The sequence below is a fragment of the Sitophilus oryzae genome, unplaced genomic scaffold, assembly GCF_002938485.1.
Source record: "Sitophilus oryzae breed Bouriz unplaced genomic scaffold, Soryzae_2.0 scaffold_944_pilon_pilon, whole genome shotgun sequence".
NCBI lineage: Eukaryota > Metazoa > Arthropoda > Insecta > Coleoptera > Curculionidae > Sitophilus > Sitophilus oryzae.
The window spans coordinates 7,325-22,387 of record NW_022147577.1 but is presented as its reverse complement, the minus strand read 5'-3'; the positions used below and the strand labels follow the sequence as shown (position 1 = coordinate 22,387).

The window sequence follows — 15,063 nt, the reverse complement described above, 5'->3', positions numbered from 1 at the left end:
TGTCAGTGACTATTGGCTCGTAAACTAATTAGTATAACCCATGATACAAAGAAAACAAGGTATGATAGATAGTAGATAGTAGACATCAGTTTGCGCATACCACCTCTGACGTCATACGCCATACAAAAAATTAATATCCTTACTGTTCAATTGCCACTAATAAAAAAATACCTAAAATAATGAAGAATTAGGACATAACCATTAAGTTATTGTTACTGTTGTCCGTTCTTGCCAGGTGTCCTGTCCATTGCCATTTGAGGGATTTGACTCTGTGGATGACATCTGCCACCTGGATCTTTTGTCGTATCCACTCCAATCTTTTACGGTCTCTCTTGGTTATTCCCAGCATATTTCCTTCCATTGAGCCTTGTGCGACCTGCAAAAAATCTATATAGGTATCTAGATACAGCTACTACAAGAATAATTTATTTTTTTTAGCACAATAACGTTGACGTTCTTTTTAAAAGGCCTTTTTTTTTCAAGAAGTGAACCTGCCACAATGATATAGATATTTTTAATCAGAGTTGTATCCTACAAAGATTATTTTAGTTTATTTTACAATAGAATGAATCTAAGAAATTAAGAACTAATCAAGGGTACAATCGGATTTCATAATGCCGAATACCACAAGAACTTTTGTTTATTCCTCGTCGCGAGGCGTGGTCTTATTTGAATTAGCTCGACTCTTTAGGCCAATAATTATACACGAAGTATTTAAGTATAACACAACGAAATAGGCGCGGTCTATTACCCAAATTATCCTGAAATTCGTGTATTTTGTTCAATAGATCTGTATTATTTGAAAAAATCTAGGTGGCTGTTATATACCTTTTGTTAATTTAACAAACATTAAAGATAGTAGAGTAAATAGTCAACGGTAATAAATAGATACACGTTTAAAACATATTTTAATTATTACAGAATTAAAACTAGATATAAACCTATAATTATGGGACAAAAATTAGCTAGATGTAATCGAATGATCAAAATGCTTTCTTTCCTGTTAACATCAAATGATTGTCTTTTCAAAAGGATCTTTTCATTATAAAAGGCATAATATGTGGAGTTCTACCTCGAAAAGTAGCTACAATAATTTCTCTCATGTTGTCGACAATAGTTGGTCGAGTTTTGTAAACACTGTCTTTAACATAAAAAAAACAGACCTCACCCTGTATAACAGGTCTCACCCTGTATAACTTTTTGGATTAAGTTTTAATTTGATTTAAAGTACAATAGTTAATTTAACTACATATTTGGCTATACCTGGTAAACTACAATTTAGGTAGCCTTTATTGTAATTTAAAAATAGTTCTTTATTTCTAGAAAATGTTAAATATATCAAAAACCTTACATTTATTTATTAAAAACTCACCTTTATTTTTCTCCCGCAATCCGAAAATCAATTAATATATAGGGTGTTCCATCACAAAAAATACAAGTTTGATATGTAACTTTTCAATACAAACTCTCGTTCTCCTTAGAGCTTCCGCGGCGTATGAGAGGCGCCACCCTGTATTTGAGTTGAGTGTATATATAATAAAAACTTTTTGTTTGAATATTTTACAACGTTCAGAAAATTTAACAAAGCGATTTCTCTAATTATTTTTTTCTTTGTCCCATTTTTTAGATATCAATTCTATAAATAAATATTTTCTTCTAATAGCATGACTTAAGCATTCAGGAATGTTCTTTTGGCGAAAAATTTGAAAATTGGAAGGCGTACCAGTTCTTCCTACACGCTGCTTGTACGAATTTCTGCTCTGTCTCCAATAATAGTATTAGGTGAAATAAAAATCTTATTTACTATCATGAAAAAAACCATCTCGTATGTAAATTTTTATTGTTTTCTTCTAATAGTATTCAAATTTTCTTTAATTTAATTTGACGGTTTTGGTTTTATAATTAATTAATATATTTTTCTAGTACAATCTTCTTGTTTTTACACTATAATTTAAGTTGCGTAGGCTGTATTAATATTTAGAATATACAGGATGTTTCTTAGTAACATGTTAATATTTAAAGAGGTTGATTCTTGGATCTATTCTAAGAAGAAAAACTTCATATTAGTGCATGACCTAAACATCTTGACTTTTTTGCACTGGCGTAACTACAGGGGTGCCCGGGGATGCCCCCCCCCCCAGGTACTGCTGGGCACCCCACAGAGATATCCTGAATTATGACTCTTGGCTACGTATTAATTTTTATTTGCTTGCATGTGATGTAGTAAAAATGACGTTTTCTAGTTTTGTTTCGTTAATATTATTTTATTGTGTTTAAAAAATTTGTTAATTTTTATTTTTTTAGAAAATTTGTAGGTATTTAGGTAATCTACGGGAACACGGTTTGATAACCAAATCTATGAAATTTACTGATAGAGAAATTCATGTAAAATTGTATTCAAAAAATGTGTTTTTTAAAATTATTTTTCATTTAAAAAAAAACAAAAGCCCTAGGCCCCCTCAGGCCCACCCCAGGATAAATTGCTAGTGACGCTAATGCTTTTTTGAGATACTACAATGTAGTAAAATTTTTAGTTCTTTCATAATATCTCATTTTTATGTTTTCTACAAGGATACATTTTAAGATACCTTACTTTTATAATGTATATGTCAATTTGTTTAATTTAAAATGACTTTAAATTATTTCATTAATATCATAAATTAATAGTGTAATGTAACAAATTAATAGCATCTAGCTTTAGATATTTAATTAATATTTTATTAGGCATATTCTGTTTCCAATTTTACCTATATAGGTACCTTAATTTATATATACAGGGTGTTTCAAAACAAATGCGAAAAACTTTAGGGGGTGATTCCTTGTTCAAAATAAAGGGTAGTTTGCTTCATAAACGTTGGGTCAAAAATCAACCATTAGGGAGATATCGCGGTACATAGATGGCGGAAAAATAATGTTTTTATTTTTTATCTTGAAAACGAAAAGAGATAGACTAATGAAATATTATGGAAGCATTACTGTTATAAAAACACACTTTCAGGTAATTTTTTACTTTTTTAAAATGAGTGGAAGGGGTTGAAATAAACTACCCCTATCATTCTTGTTAACGAAATTTAAAGAAAAATCTTATCAAACATATGCAAATGCTTTAATTTGGATAGTTTAGTTGGTTTAGAAACTTTTTTACCTCTTGTGTTTTTTCGATAAAACTCACCGATTGGAAATTAAAAAATAAAATGTAAAGCATTACATGTCAGGACAAAAAACATTTTCTGATAAAGAATCTAGTGATAATAACGATAAGAATAATCATCTAGATAATAACGTATTGCAGTAGAGTAATGTCAAATAAAATAATATTAGGAACATCCTAAAAAGTAACAGCGGCCGATTAGATTTTTTCCTAAAAAAATTACAGCAGCCCACTAGATTCTTTATCAGAAAATGTTTTTTGTCCTGACATGTAATGCTTCACATTTTTTTTTAATTTCAAATCGGTGAGTTTTTTCAAAAAAATACAAGAGATAAAAAAGTTTCTAAACAAACTAAACTATCCAAATTAATTTTTTTGCATGTGTTTGATAAGATTTTTCTTTAAATTTCGTTAACAAGAATGATAAGTAGTTTATTTCAACCCCTTCCACTCATTTTAAAAAAGTGAAAAAATTACCAGAAAGTGTGTTTTCATAACAGTAATGCTTCCATAAAATTTTATTAGTCTATCTCTTTTCGTTTTCAAGATAAAAAATAAAAACATTATTTTTCCGCCATCTTTGTACCGCAATATCTCCCTAATGGTTGACTTTTGACACAACGTTTATGAAGCAAACTACCGTTTATTTTGAACAAGGAATCACCCCCTGAAGTTTTTCGCATTTGTTTTGAAACACCCTGTATATACTGGCACCTTCTTATCCTGGCACCTTCGCCATATTCAAAATAAAATAACTTGTATAGATTATAGATTTCTTATGGGATTTAAACTATTTTTTAACTTTTGATAATATCAGATTATTCATTTATTATGAACTTCTAATAATGAATGATTGACACTAGTTATCTACAGGTTAATATCTAGATATGTTATTGTTATCAAGTGTATCAATATCTAAAAAAAATTGAAGTAATTTTTACACATATTATGGAAAATAAAATGCTCGGTATAAAAGAAGATATATTATTTAATATAGTACAAAGTTTTATTATAAAAAAACACTATTTAATACATATAAATACTAATCAAGATTCTCTCTCCAATTTGATCTCTTGAAATTGGGAATCACTTTCGGTAGTTTCCTCTTCATCTCCTAAGCTATCCCACCATTGTCGTTCTCCTTTGGCATAAATAACGAAAAATATATCCGATAAGATGTATATAGCGGCTGCTATTAAGAAAACTGTTCGCCACTGCGTTGGATCTGTCTAAAATATTAATATAATGTCACTATTAAATCGTACTCATGTAATGCTAAATATGTTTCGACAAAATTGCAAGCAGGCCTGCCAAGCAAAGATGGGAAATATGAAAACTCTAGAGTCTATTAACAAGACACTGCAAGATCAGTAGACATGTAGGCATTTAAATCTAATAGGATTAATATACAGGGTGTCCCAGGCTGAGCGTGCATTAGAAGTTTCTAGAGAACCACAAGATCTAGATCGGAGATTTTTTACACATCATTGTTTTGCAACGAGATCTATCGATTAAAAATATTTTCAATCTGGCGACACCACTTTCGGAAATACCGGAAGTTGACAGCAACTTTCTTATTTTAAATGGGTGCCCACATTTTTTATTACATCCTCAAATTCTCTGTAAAATTCTATCAATATTGATGTTAAACACGCTATACCTAACATTAACCGTTTTTGAGAAAAAAAAATATTTAACATTTTTGGACGAAAATATCTTCATGTCAAAAAAATTTGTATAACCTAAAAGTCAAATTTAGTGATTACCACAGCCATTGTGACATAAAGAGAAAACATGTGGCTATCTATTTCAAAAATTAAATTTTTCAAATGTCATATAAAAATGGCGGTAGCTGTCATGGAATTGAGTGATTAAAAAAGTATCATAAATAATTTTTTTCAAATGGAAACCCACTTTTTTATTTCACTAGTGAAAAAGTTTTCGAATTTGTTACTTTTTGAGTGTACATGTTTCTATTACCTAAAATAAATCGTTTTTAAGTTATTTAAGATTAAGTTTGAAAACGTATATTTTTCTTGGTTTTATCTAGCTTCCTTTGACATTAAGTGTCAAACTGTGAGACAATTTATTTCCATCTGTCAGAAAACGAATTATTTGAATTTCCTATATGATAAATACTGTCTTCTTGAAAGTTTGAAAAGTGTATTTATAAAAATATATCTCGTATTTTCGCTCTTTAGTGATATCTAATAGATGATACCGTATGATCGAAAAAAAAACAGTGACATTCCCTATATCATTTTACATATAAAATAACAGCGATCTTCATTTCATAGCCATCGCTGACGCCGTATGATCGAAAAAAACAGCGCAAAGTTGGCTTGGAAATGATGATCGGTAACATACTGCTTTTTGACAAAGTGTCACAATATGACATGGCCAGATCTATTGTTTTACATCACTTGACGTTTAAAGTCATAGCCCAAGTAGCATTTGGACGTTATCTAACGTTGGGTATACGTCGCGTTCAATAAACCCGACGTCGGGTACCAACGTCGGTTCGACCGCCTGACGACCCTTATTTGCACCTAAATGGGGAATACCGATTCGGGTCGCCTCGACGTCGGTATCTGACCTAATAGGGAATGTAATTCTACCAATTACCAACGTCATATTACGTTGGATTTTAGTCACTCAAAATTCGTCGCTAAGCACTTACGTTACGTTTGGTTTCATATTCGTTACAAAGAATACATAAAAACCTAACCAAACTACCTAATTACAAATGGATTCATAATCACTCCTCGAATAGAACTATAAGTGTCTACCTAATTTGATATTATAATAATTCTGAATCATTAATCCAGACATCAGTTTTGTCAACGGAAGTCACTTTTTTTATATATCTGATTAAAATACTCCGGAAAACAACGAGCGCCTTCAAAAGTAGGTAATTTATGAAATAAAAAATATCTATTAAAAAGTAACTCACAAAATATTTTATTTATTTTCTAGCTGGTTTAATCATAAAACTGTACTGTGGTTCCCCCCAAACTCAACCTTATCAATATTATTCTACTAGAAATCGGAATGTGAATATAAATTTTAAAAACAAAAAACGATTTCAAAAATGGCTCACAATCGCATACCTGTTAAGAATGGCGGATTTCTGTGTCCGACTTAATATGAACTACCAATATACCAATTCCGACCGGGTCTCCAACATTAGTCGTCTCACACGACCGAAGTCATCAAACCGGACGACCGGCAATCGTATTATGACGTATATAATTCCAACGTACGCCACGTAACCTCACTTTGCGTATCAGTGATTTGTGGATTTGTGCAACTATATTTTAGTTTTTGTTTTCTCTTTAAAACAATGGGCAGCCACTTTTTTAAGATAGTATATACAAAAATTTAAAAGAATTGGAACCAGTACCTCACATGTGGGAGGAGGATGGGGTCTGCTGGTTTCTTAAGCTAAAAATGAAATTAAGATGCACAAGTGTAATGCAGCATCTCTTCCGGATAAAAAGCATTCGTGGGCGGAGGGAAGACATCACTACTACTATTATTATTTTGCAAAAGCCTCGACCTCTTTCTGTAAAATGTAGATGAATGTCTAAATGCCTTTTTAGTGTTTTTTAGGCATAATCAAAAAAATTAAGTTTGTTTACAAAAACTTTTTTATTAGGTTATGTTCATGATGTTTATTAGGCCGCAAATGCTACTTAATGGGTTGTATTTACGGACGTAAATAGAGATACGTAAATTAGGTTAACAATATGAACATAAAATACAACAAAATATAATTGGACGTTACTTTAGGGATTATCAGTGAGACGTATCCTATTCGGACAACGGGTAGACGTCGGGCTAGTTCAAGTATAGGTCCGTCGTGCAAGCCAACGTTGGAACGACGTTGGGAAATTAATAAAAATGGTACGTTGTTATTTTGTACGTCGACAAATCGTTGGATTTGCCGACTCGGATCCAACGACGTCACTTTTAATAGGAAAGTGACGTCACCAGTCGTATCACCAGCACCCGACCTAAATTTGCACAAAGTCTGACGTCGCTTCAGGTCAGATTTAGTTCGAAGTCAGATAGATGCTACTTGGGAGGCTACTGGTTAAAGCAAGAAATATACGCTTTAAAACTAAATCTTAAATAACTTAAAAACAATTTATTTTAGGTATAGAAACATGTATAATCAAAAAGTAACGAATTGAAAAAGCCTTTTCACTAGTGAAATAAAAAAGTGGGTTTCCTTTTGAAAAAAATGATTTATGATAATTTTTTAATCGTTAAATTCCATGACAGCTGCTGTCATTATTATATGGCATTCGAAATTCGAACAATTTTTTTTTAAATAGTTAGCCACATGCCTTCTCTTTATGGCACAGTGGCTGTGGTAATAACTAAATTTGACGTTTAGGCTATTCACATATTTTTGACAGGCAGTTTTTTTTGTCCAAAAATTTTAAGTATTTTTTTCCTCAAAAAAGGTTAATGTTAGGTATAGAGTGTTTAATATCAATATTCATAGAATTTTCAAAAAATCTCCGATCTAGATATTGTATATAGTTCTTTAGATACTTCCAATACACGCTTATCCTGGGACACCCTGTATATCGGTCAACGGAGGTATATCTTTTGTATAGTACTAGCAAAGTTTTGTTTAAATTAGTTTGTATTATGAACTGATCAATCTAACATAGCTAAAATTATGTCTAAAACAGTAAGCAATATTGCTTTAGTACAGTATACTATTTATAATATGTATAGTTCTTACTTCATGAGTAACAATAGCCCCCACTATGTTAGGAGAAACAATGGAAAATATATTCGACGATCCATTTCCCAGTCCCATCAAAATTCCTGAAAACTTCGGTGATAAATCCACGTGATTCACCTGGAAGCCACACCAAACAGCTGCGTTGATACCAACAGCAATAATTAAGAGTGTTTCAATCAAAAAGATATTTTCTTTTGGTATATAACCAAGGACGGCAAGGGCAATAGCTGGCCCAAAAAGTCCCTAGAAAGAAAATATAATTTGTATCATTTATAACAAATAAACTAAATAGTTGAAATACCTATTGTGTTCATCAGTTTTCTCGTGTTAGTTGCCGAGAGGTAGTTTTTGACTATAAGCCAATCAGCTATAGGGCCAAACGTCATTCCTAGGATGAAGAGAGCTAGATATGGTGCAGCTGATAACCAAGAACTCTAAAAATGTTATCAGTTTTATTATTAGTCATTTACCAAAGTGTCATAGACATAAACGATTCAATAATCATGAATCTTTTGTTTTGTTCGTGTTTTAAGTATTGTCGTCTGAGAGTAAACCATGGCTTCTAGATTATTGAAAAATCTGTTTTTATGATATTTGTTTTAAATATGACACTGTGTTTAAGTACATATAATAACAAATTTACCTAACCGAAAAAAATAAAATTTTTGGTTCTTATTCCTGTATTTTTATCTAAAATATTTTAAGTTTTAAGTGTTTCCATTTAGTTGCCATTCTCCTAGAAGATTGCACTATTAAACATGCAAAAAATGTGTTTACTTTGACTTAATAAATAATCTTATCGATCTAATCAAAATTTGATCAATTAATCGGTAAAAGGCTTTAATATTATATATGGTTTTGAAAACAATGTAGAATGTTTATAAATTCGACTGTCTATACGGGGTGGTCAGAATGTAATCTGGAAATTTTGGCAACATATTCTGCAGATTAGAATAAGATAAAAAAGTTCATTTAAATTTATATCGTAAAATCTTCCATTTAGGACATTCAGGGTGTAGAAATTTCATTTTTATTTTGGGTTTTTTTGAATAATTTCTGATCTATTTTAAACAAAAAACTGATCATTGGTGTCTGGGTGTTTTTCACATAAAAAATTCTCTTGGTAAAAATCGCTACCAGCAATGTCTGGAATTGAAATAATCAATAGATGTCACAATTTATGTTATTACTCAACGAATGTCACAACCTTCGAAGTACATAGTTTATGTACTTGATAGTACATGTATTGATAAAATTGAGTATACACGTATATACACACACCGGATAAGTCTAGGGATATTACAATTTTATCCAGCCATCGTCAGTAATTTTATTATTTGCATTTCTGATATAATAAAATTAAAATTAACAAATAGTTTACAGGACGTATTGGAAATAAAAATGCGAAATTTACCCAATTCTTCAAATTTACCTTGATTTTTATTGAACTCAAAAAAATACACACATTTTTTTTATTCTAAACTGTGAATTAAAAAAAAAAGATAAAACCATTTTTACTTAATAAAGGGCATGGCCTCCTCCACTGTTCATTACAGCCCTACATCGTCTCTCCATTCTCCTGATAAGGTGCTGCATTCACGGCCCGAATCAGATCCCTACGAGTTTCACGAGGCATACCCATTCTCAAAATTCTTCTTTGGACCGCGTCCCATACGTGCTCGATGGGGTTGAGGTCAGGAGATTGTGCCGGCCAGGGTAAGATGTTAATTGATGAGCATTGATAAACTCACTTACCACTCTGCTGTATGAGGCCGTGCATTGTCATGCATGAGAATGAAGTTTCTCCCCAAAATCATTGGCATATGGTAACACGACAGGCTCAAGAATTAAATCACGATATGTGATTCCTGTTAGAAACCTTTCAAACGAGATCGGTTTTTCGGCCTAACTGGACTCCTCCCCAGACCATAACTGTTCCACCTTGATATGGGTGCACTTCCTGAACATGATCCAACCGAATTAGGTTTCCCGGTTCTCTCCATACCCTAAGCCTTCTCGAATCCGGATGAATTCCAAAGCGTGACTCATCCGTGAAGAGAACATTGGCCCATTGTTCATTCGACCACTGAACATGATCTTGAGCCCACAAATATCGTACCTATCGATTTCCTCTCGTTAAGGGTTGAGCTCTCGAGGGGCGTCTGCTTCTTAAGTTGACCTCTCTTAATCTATTGCGAACAGTGTCAGGACTAACGGTTACATTATGTGTTGCCTGAAGAATTAAACTAAGCTCTGGTGTTGTAAGAGTCGGTCGGCGTCGAGCATTTAATTGTAAAAAATGATCTTGCTGAGGGGTAGTAATGCGATGTCGCCTTGTGTGCCTTTCAGCAACATCACCACTTTCACGGTAGCGCGCACTTAATCGCGATATTGCAGTTTGCGTTGTATTTAATGCTCTAGCTACGTCGATTTGGCGCATTCCAGCTTCAAGCATACCCATGGTCCTTAGCATTTCGTCTCTGTTAAGTCGGTTAATACTAAACAGAGTTATTTGAATAAATTCTGGCCAGTTATCATAAAAACATAGCCAGTACAGGTTAAATTCGAACAATTGATGCTAGGTGCTTTTTATACATTTGACAAAAAATGCACAAACACTTCTGCAAATATCGCAAATTTAGAAATAACTAGTGTGACTATCGTTTCAATCGAAGTAGAAAGAATCGGCTTATACAAATATGTGGTTGTTTATTCAAAACGTTTATTTTTAACTTTAATAAAATGATATCCCTAGGTTTTTCCTGTGTGTGTATTTGAGTCTATTTTTAATAATTTTTTCTTATGATTATACTTACACTTGAAACATCCTGACCACAAACTTTGTTCAAATAATTTGATATTTCGGTCAGAAGAGCCGAGTATCCCCAATTTTGTCCGAAATTTGCCACAACTATTGCCCATACAGGCATTGACGTTAAGATTTCCTTCCATGGAGTTTTAGGCGGCTAAAAATGAAATATTTTCAAATATAATAGATTATAGATGTTAAATCTTGATTCATTTTATATAAACATATTAATATTAATAGAAACAAAATACTATTTGAAGTAGTAAATGGCTTTGCATACTTGCAGTTTGAGCCCTTTTTTGGACAAGGACTTTTATTACTTTATTCAATACCGTACGTAGGTATATATTTTTTTAATTTCAACATTATTTTGTGAATTTGGAAACGAAACATATGAAGAATTGAAGTTGCCAAAAAATCGGTTTGTCATGTTTCATTTGTAAAATGACCTAAAAGTTCCATTTACCAACCAACAACATATACAGGGTGAGTCTTAAATAACTTTAGAGGTAGTATATTTCGACCACAGAAACACGATTATGAGAGATTTTTTGTAATTTTTTTTTGTAAATTTGGAATTTTTTGAAAAAATTTTTTGGAAATTTTACAAATTACAAGAAAGAAAACCTAGATAAGATCCGTCGCAGGGTGTCCCACTTGGGTAAAATGTACAAGTAGTGCCAAAAATATAATTTCACTGCCAAGCGAATGCCAGTGACTGCGAAAGAAGACTGCCTATGACTGCCATGTAATTATTATAGGCGACTACCGTAAGACTGCCAATGACTGCCGGCACCTGCCAAGAAAATATATATGTAATTCCAATAGTGAGTCATCCCTCGGACCCAGTTATTCTCAAATTTAAACAAAAAACATATTTTTTTGGAAATTTTGAATGTAAAATAATTCTTCATGTTATTTTGGACTTATTTGAGAAACTGTAAAGAGAAAATATGTTTATTTTATCGAGATCTACGAGCTCAGAAAATATTTGCTCATATTTAAGACTCACCCTGTATAAAACGGTAAGTGTAACGGCTATTAAACTGTATTGAAAAAAAATCTCAATAGAGACACTGCCCGTTCTTATACATTGGTTATTAAATAAAAAATGTTGTTTATCTCGAAATAATGATTTTGGCACTTAGAACATTATTTACTCCAAGTCTTCATATGAACACTAACAATGTCACTAGGGTACAGTTCATCTCATTCTTCACAAGTAGAGCAAAATAGCGCATATTTAAACGGTTTTATTTAGCTCGACCCAAGAACAGTTAATCTAATAGGACTGCTCATTCAGCCAAAAGTGTCCGCCAGGTGCATGCGAAAACTACTCGCTTTGTGACGTCATTGTAGTCCTTGTCATGATTATTAGTCCTTATCCGGCAACCAATAATGCACGTGTGTGTATTATTGGTTGCCGAATGCAAAACGTTCATTATTTAGTTTATTTATTTAAACACCTTATATGTATGCAGTATAGAAAATTAACTGTATAAATCCTATTAAATACTCGGATAATGCATTTTTAAAAACAGCAGTTCCCAGCATCACCTTTTGCAAGCATTCTTTTTAGAGTACTTCCATATTTTGCTTTAAAATAATTAATAAACAAAATCGTGGGCACTTAGTATGCACTTTGTCACAATCCACAACACAAAATGAACGTATTTATACACTCTATAGCTCTAAAAACTTTAAAGATACCTTTTTCACATTTAAAATTGACAAAATAATTAACTCAAAATTTCTCAGCTGTTATTTTTATAAGTTTGCCATAGGCAACTAATAATACACACTATCATGACAAGGCCACGAAGGCTTTGACAAGGACTACAATGACGTCACAACTGTCAGCTGAAGCGCGGGAAGAGGCAAACGTACGTCTTATGAGGATGAGCAATCCTATTAGTTTACCGTTCTTGAGCTCGACCCGTACGGTATTTATTTATTTGGGCCAATATTAGAAATTGAAATTTAAGTACCTTCCTGTTGTCAGATTGATCTGAAATTTGGTACACACCTTTAGTTCAGATGACAATACAATATAGTAATATCAATAACATTGTAAATCTAAGATGGCCGCCGGTGCAAAATGGCGGATTTCATATTTTTCCACAACCCCCTCAATATGGGTATCAAATGAAAGGGCTACACTAGTAGAATACTGTGATTATGACAAAATTTAAAATCCAAGATGGACGTCGTTACAAAATGGCGTATTAGGTGAGGGCATGAGTAGTCGTGTCCAGAACAGTTGTGTCCAAGATTGTGTGACGTTAGAAGGACAGATAAAAAAAAGGTGATTAGATGTACCTACGTAGTTAGCGGTAGGTTTACCACTCAAGTTAAGGTAATAGGTTAAAACGTGCTGAGGACTGTATCGCATTAGGGTGGCTAAAAATGTAATGTCGCAAGCGTTTTCCCCTCAAGATTGGGTGCCTCTTGTTGTATATTATAGCCTTGCCCCTCTACTGGACCTCTGGGGGGGGGTCGACCGTTAAAATGTCCATTACTCATTAGGAACAACATGGTAACAATAAATAAAAAAAAACAAACAAAAATAAATCATCAGGTAAAAAACCATGTAATAATGATGCACTAAATGAATTAAATAGAATGAGGAATATTCGGTAGAGGCATTTCCGTTAAATACTAAAAACTAGAAAATAAAAAATCGGTAAAAAACTTTTAAGTTAAACGGTTTTTTTATCTTATGTGCACTGAAACTAAAAATAATAATAACAATTAGGTATTTTGAACTTCTAGTTCAGAAATATTTTAGTACTAGGCAGAATAGCTTTTAGGCATATTAGACTAAAAATAAAAACGTGGGGCTCCTCTGAAATCCTACCCATGGCAAAGCATATCTTTATACTTTGGTAGATCATGAGCTCGGCGTTCGCTGGTGAAGCCGCCACGGCTGGTTATTGATTGTCAAAATCTCCAGTTACGATTATAGTAAGTCGATGCAATCCATACTTAGTATAGAAGAAAGTATTACAGTAATAGTTAATGGGCCCCACGTTTTTATTTTAGTCTAATATGCCTAAAAGCTGTTCTGCCTAGTACTAAAATATTTCTGAACTAGAAGTTCAAAATACCTAATTGTTATTATTATTTTCTATTTTTCAGTGCACATAAGATAAAATCGTTTAACTTAAAAGTTTTTTTTACCGATTTTTTATTTGATACCAAGTTGATTCAATCTTAAACCAATTTTATTCATAGGTTCATCAAAACAGAAGTATAGTCTGCCCACCAAGAGGATAAATGACAATGACAGTTCTGTCCTTTTAGTGCATAGTATAGATTAATCCTTTCTCTCTAATTTTTTGGATGTCATCAATAGAAATAGTTCTTTGACAGGCTGTATCAACGTTTAAAAGTAAACATGTTTGAGCTATTTTTGACTATATAAACAAGGTCTGAATTTAAACAAAAAGTGCGTAATTATGTGTATACATCCTAAGAAACCTCTTGTTAGAATATATAAATTTACCTTTTTATCTCCTGTATTTTTAAGCGACGATTCAATATAATATTTCTCTTCTGGAGTTATCGTTTTGTCGTCGGCTGGACTGTTTCGTCCCCATATAATCCACAGCACGCACCAACCCAATCCGACACCACCGAAGAAGTAAAATGCTGCCGGCCATCCTGCCCAGGAGGCTGAAATGACACCTGTCACTGGCATGGCGAAGATTGTACCAAATGCGACACCTAAAATTCCGTTTAGTAATTTAGTTTCGAAAACAAAAACAAAAAGGGGAAAGTCCCTATGTCGTACCGGCTCCTAAATTGAGTGAAATCCGTGAAAAAGAATCCTAACTAGGCGTCGTGTTGTGTTGTGACAATTTCAAATGTTAATAAAATTGCCGAAAAAATGTTAACGCGTAAAAGAGAGCACAATTAGGGCGTTGTTGAGTGCAATAGCATTCAATAATTCAACTTTCCGGATATTCAACTCACCCGAAACAACATTTTATAGTTTTATAGTTTCTCACACCGATTTGATCAAAAACAAAAATGGATTCAAGCGCTTTGACGAAACAAGTCAGCATAAAAAGTATTTTTTTGCTGGAATAATAAATTATAATACAAGTTAGACCTTCTGAAGATATCAAAATATTTATTTTTTTATTTTTATCTTTAGAATTTTCACAAATTATACTTCCTAACACTTTTAGAATAACTATGTAATACATTTTTGGTATACTCTAAACCCGTGTGTTTGTATACAGGGTCCCTTGTATGTATGGAAACGATCGATTATTATGTAAAATATAGGAAGTACCGCAAAAAGTTAAATACAAAAGTTATAGGATTTTTAAATAT

General features: G+C 32.5%; 1 protein-coding gene across 1 annotated transcript; it reads right to left on the bottom strand.

The window, feature by feature from the left end:
• Positions 1–4,127: 4,127 nt before the first annotated feature.
• Positions 4,128–14,444, bottom strand: LOC115891046 (putative inorganic phosphate cotransporter). Its single transcript, XM_030911445.1, has 5 exons — positions 14,228–14,444; positions 10,730–10,879; positions 8,215–8,347; positions 7,911–8,156; positions 4,128–4,380 (listed from the first exon to the last, which is right to left on the bottom strand). The coding sequence occupies exons 1-4, from the start codon at positions 14,420–14,422 to the stop codon at positions 8,086–8,088; spliced, it is 549 nt and encodes a 182-aa protein (XP_030767305.1). The 5' UTR covers positions 14,423–14,444; the 3' UTR covers positions 4,128–4,380; positions 7,911–8,085.
• Between the last annotated feature and the right edge of the window lie 619 nt (positions 14,445–15,063).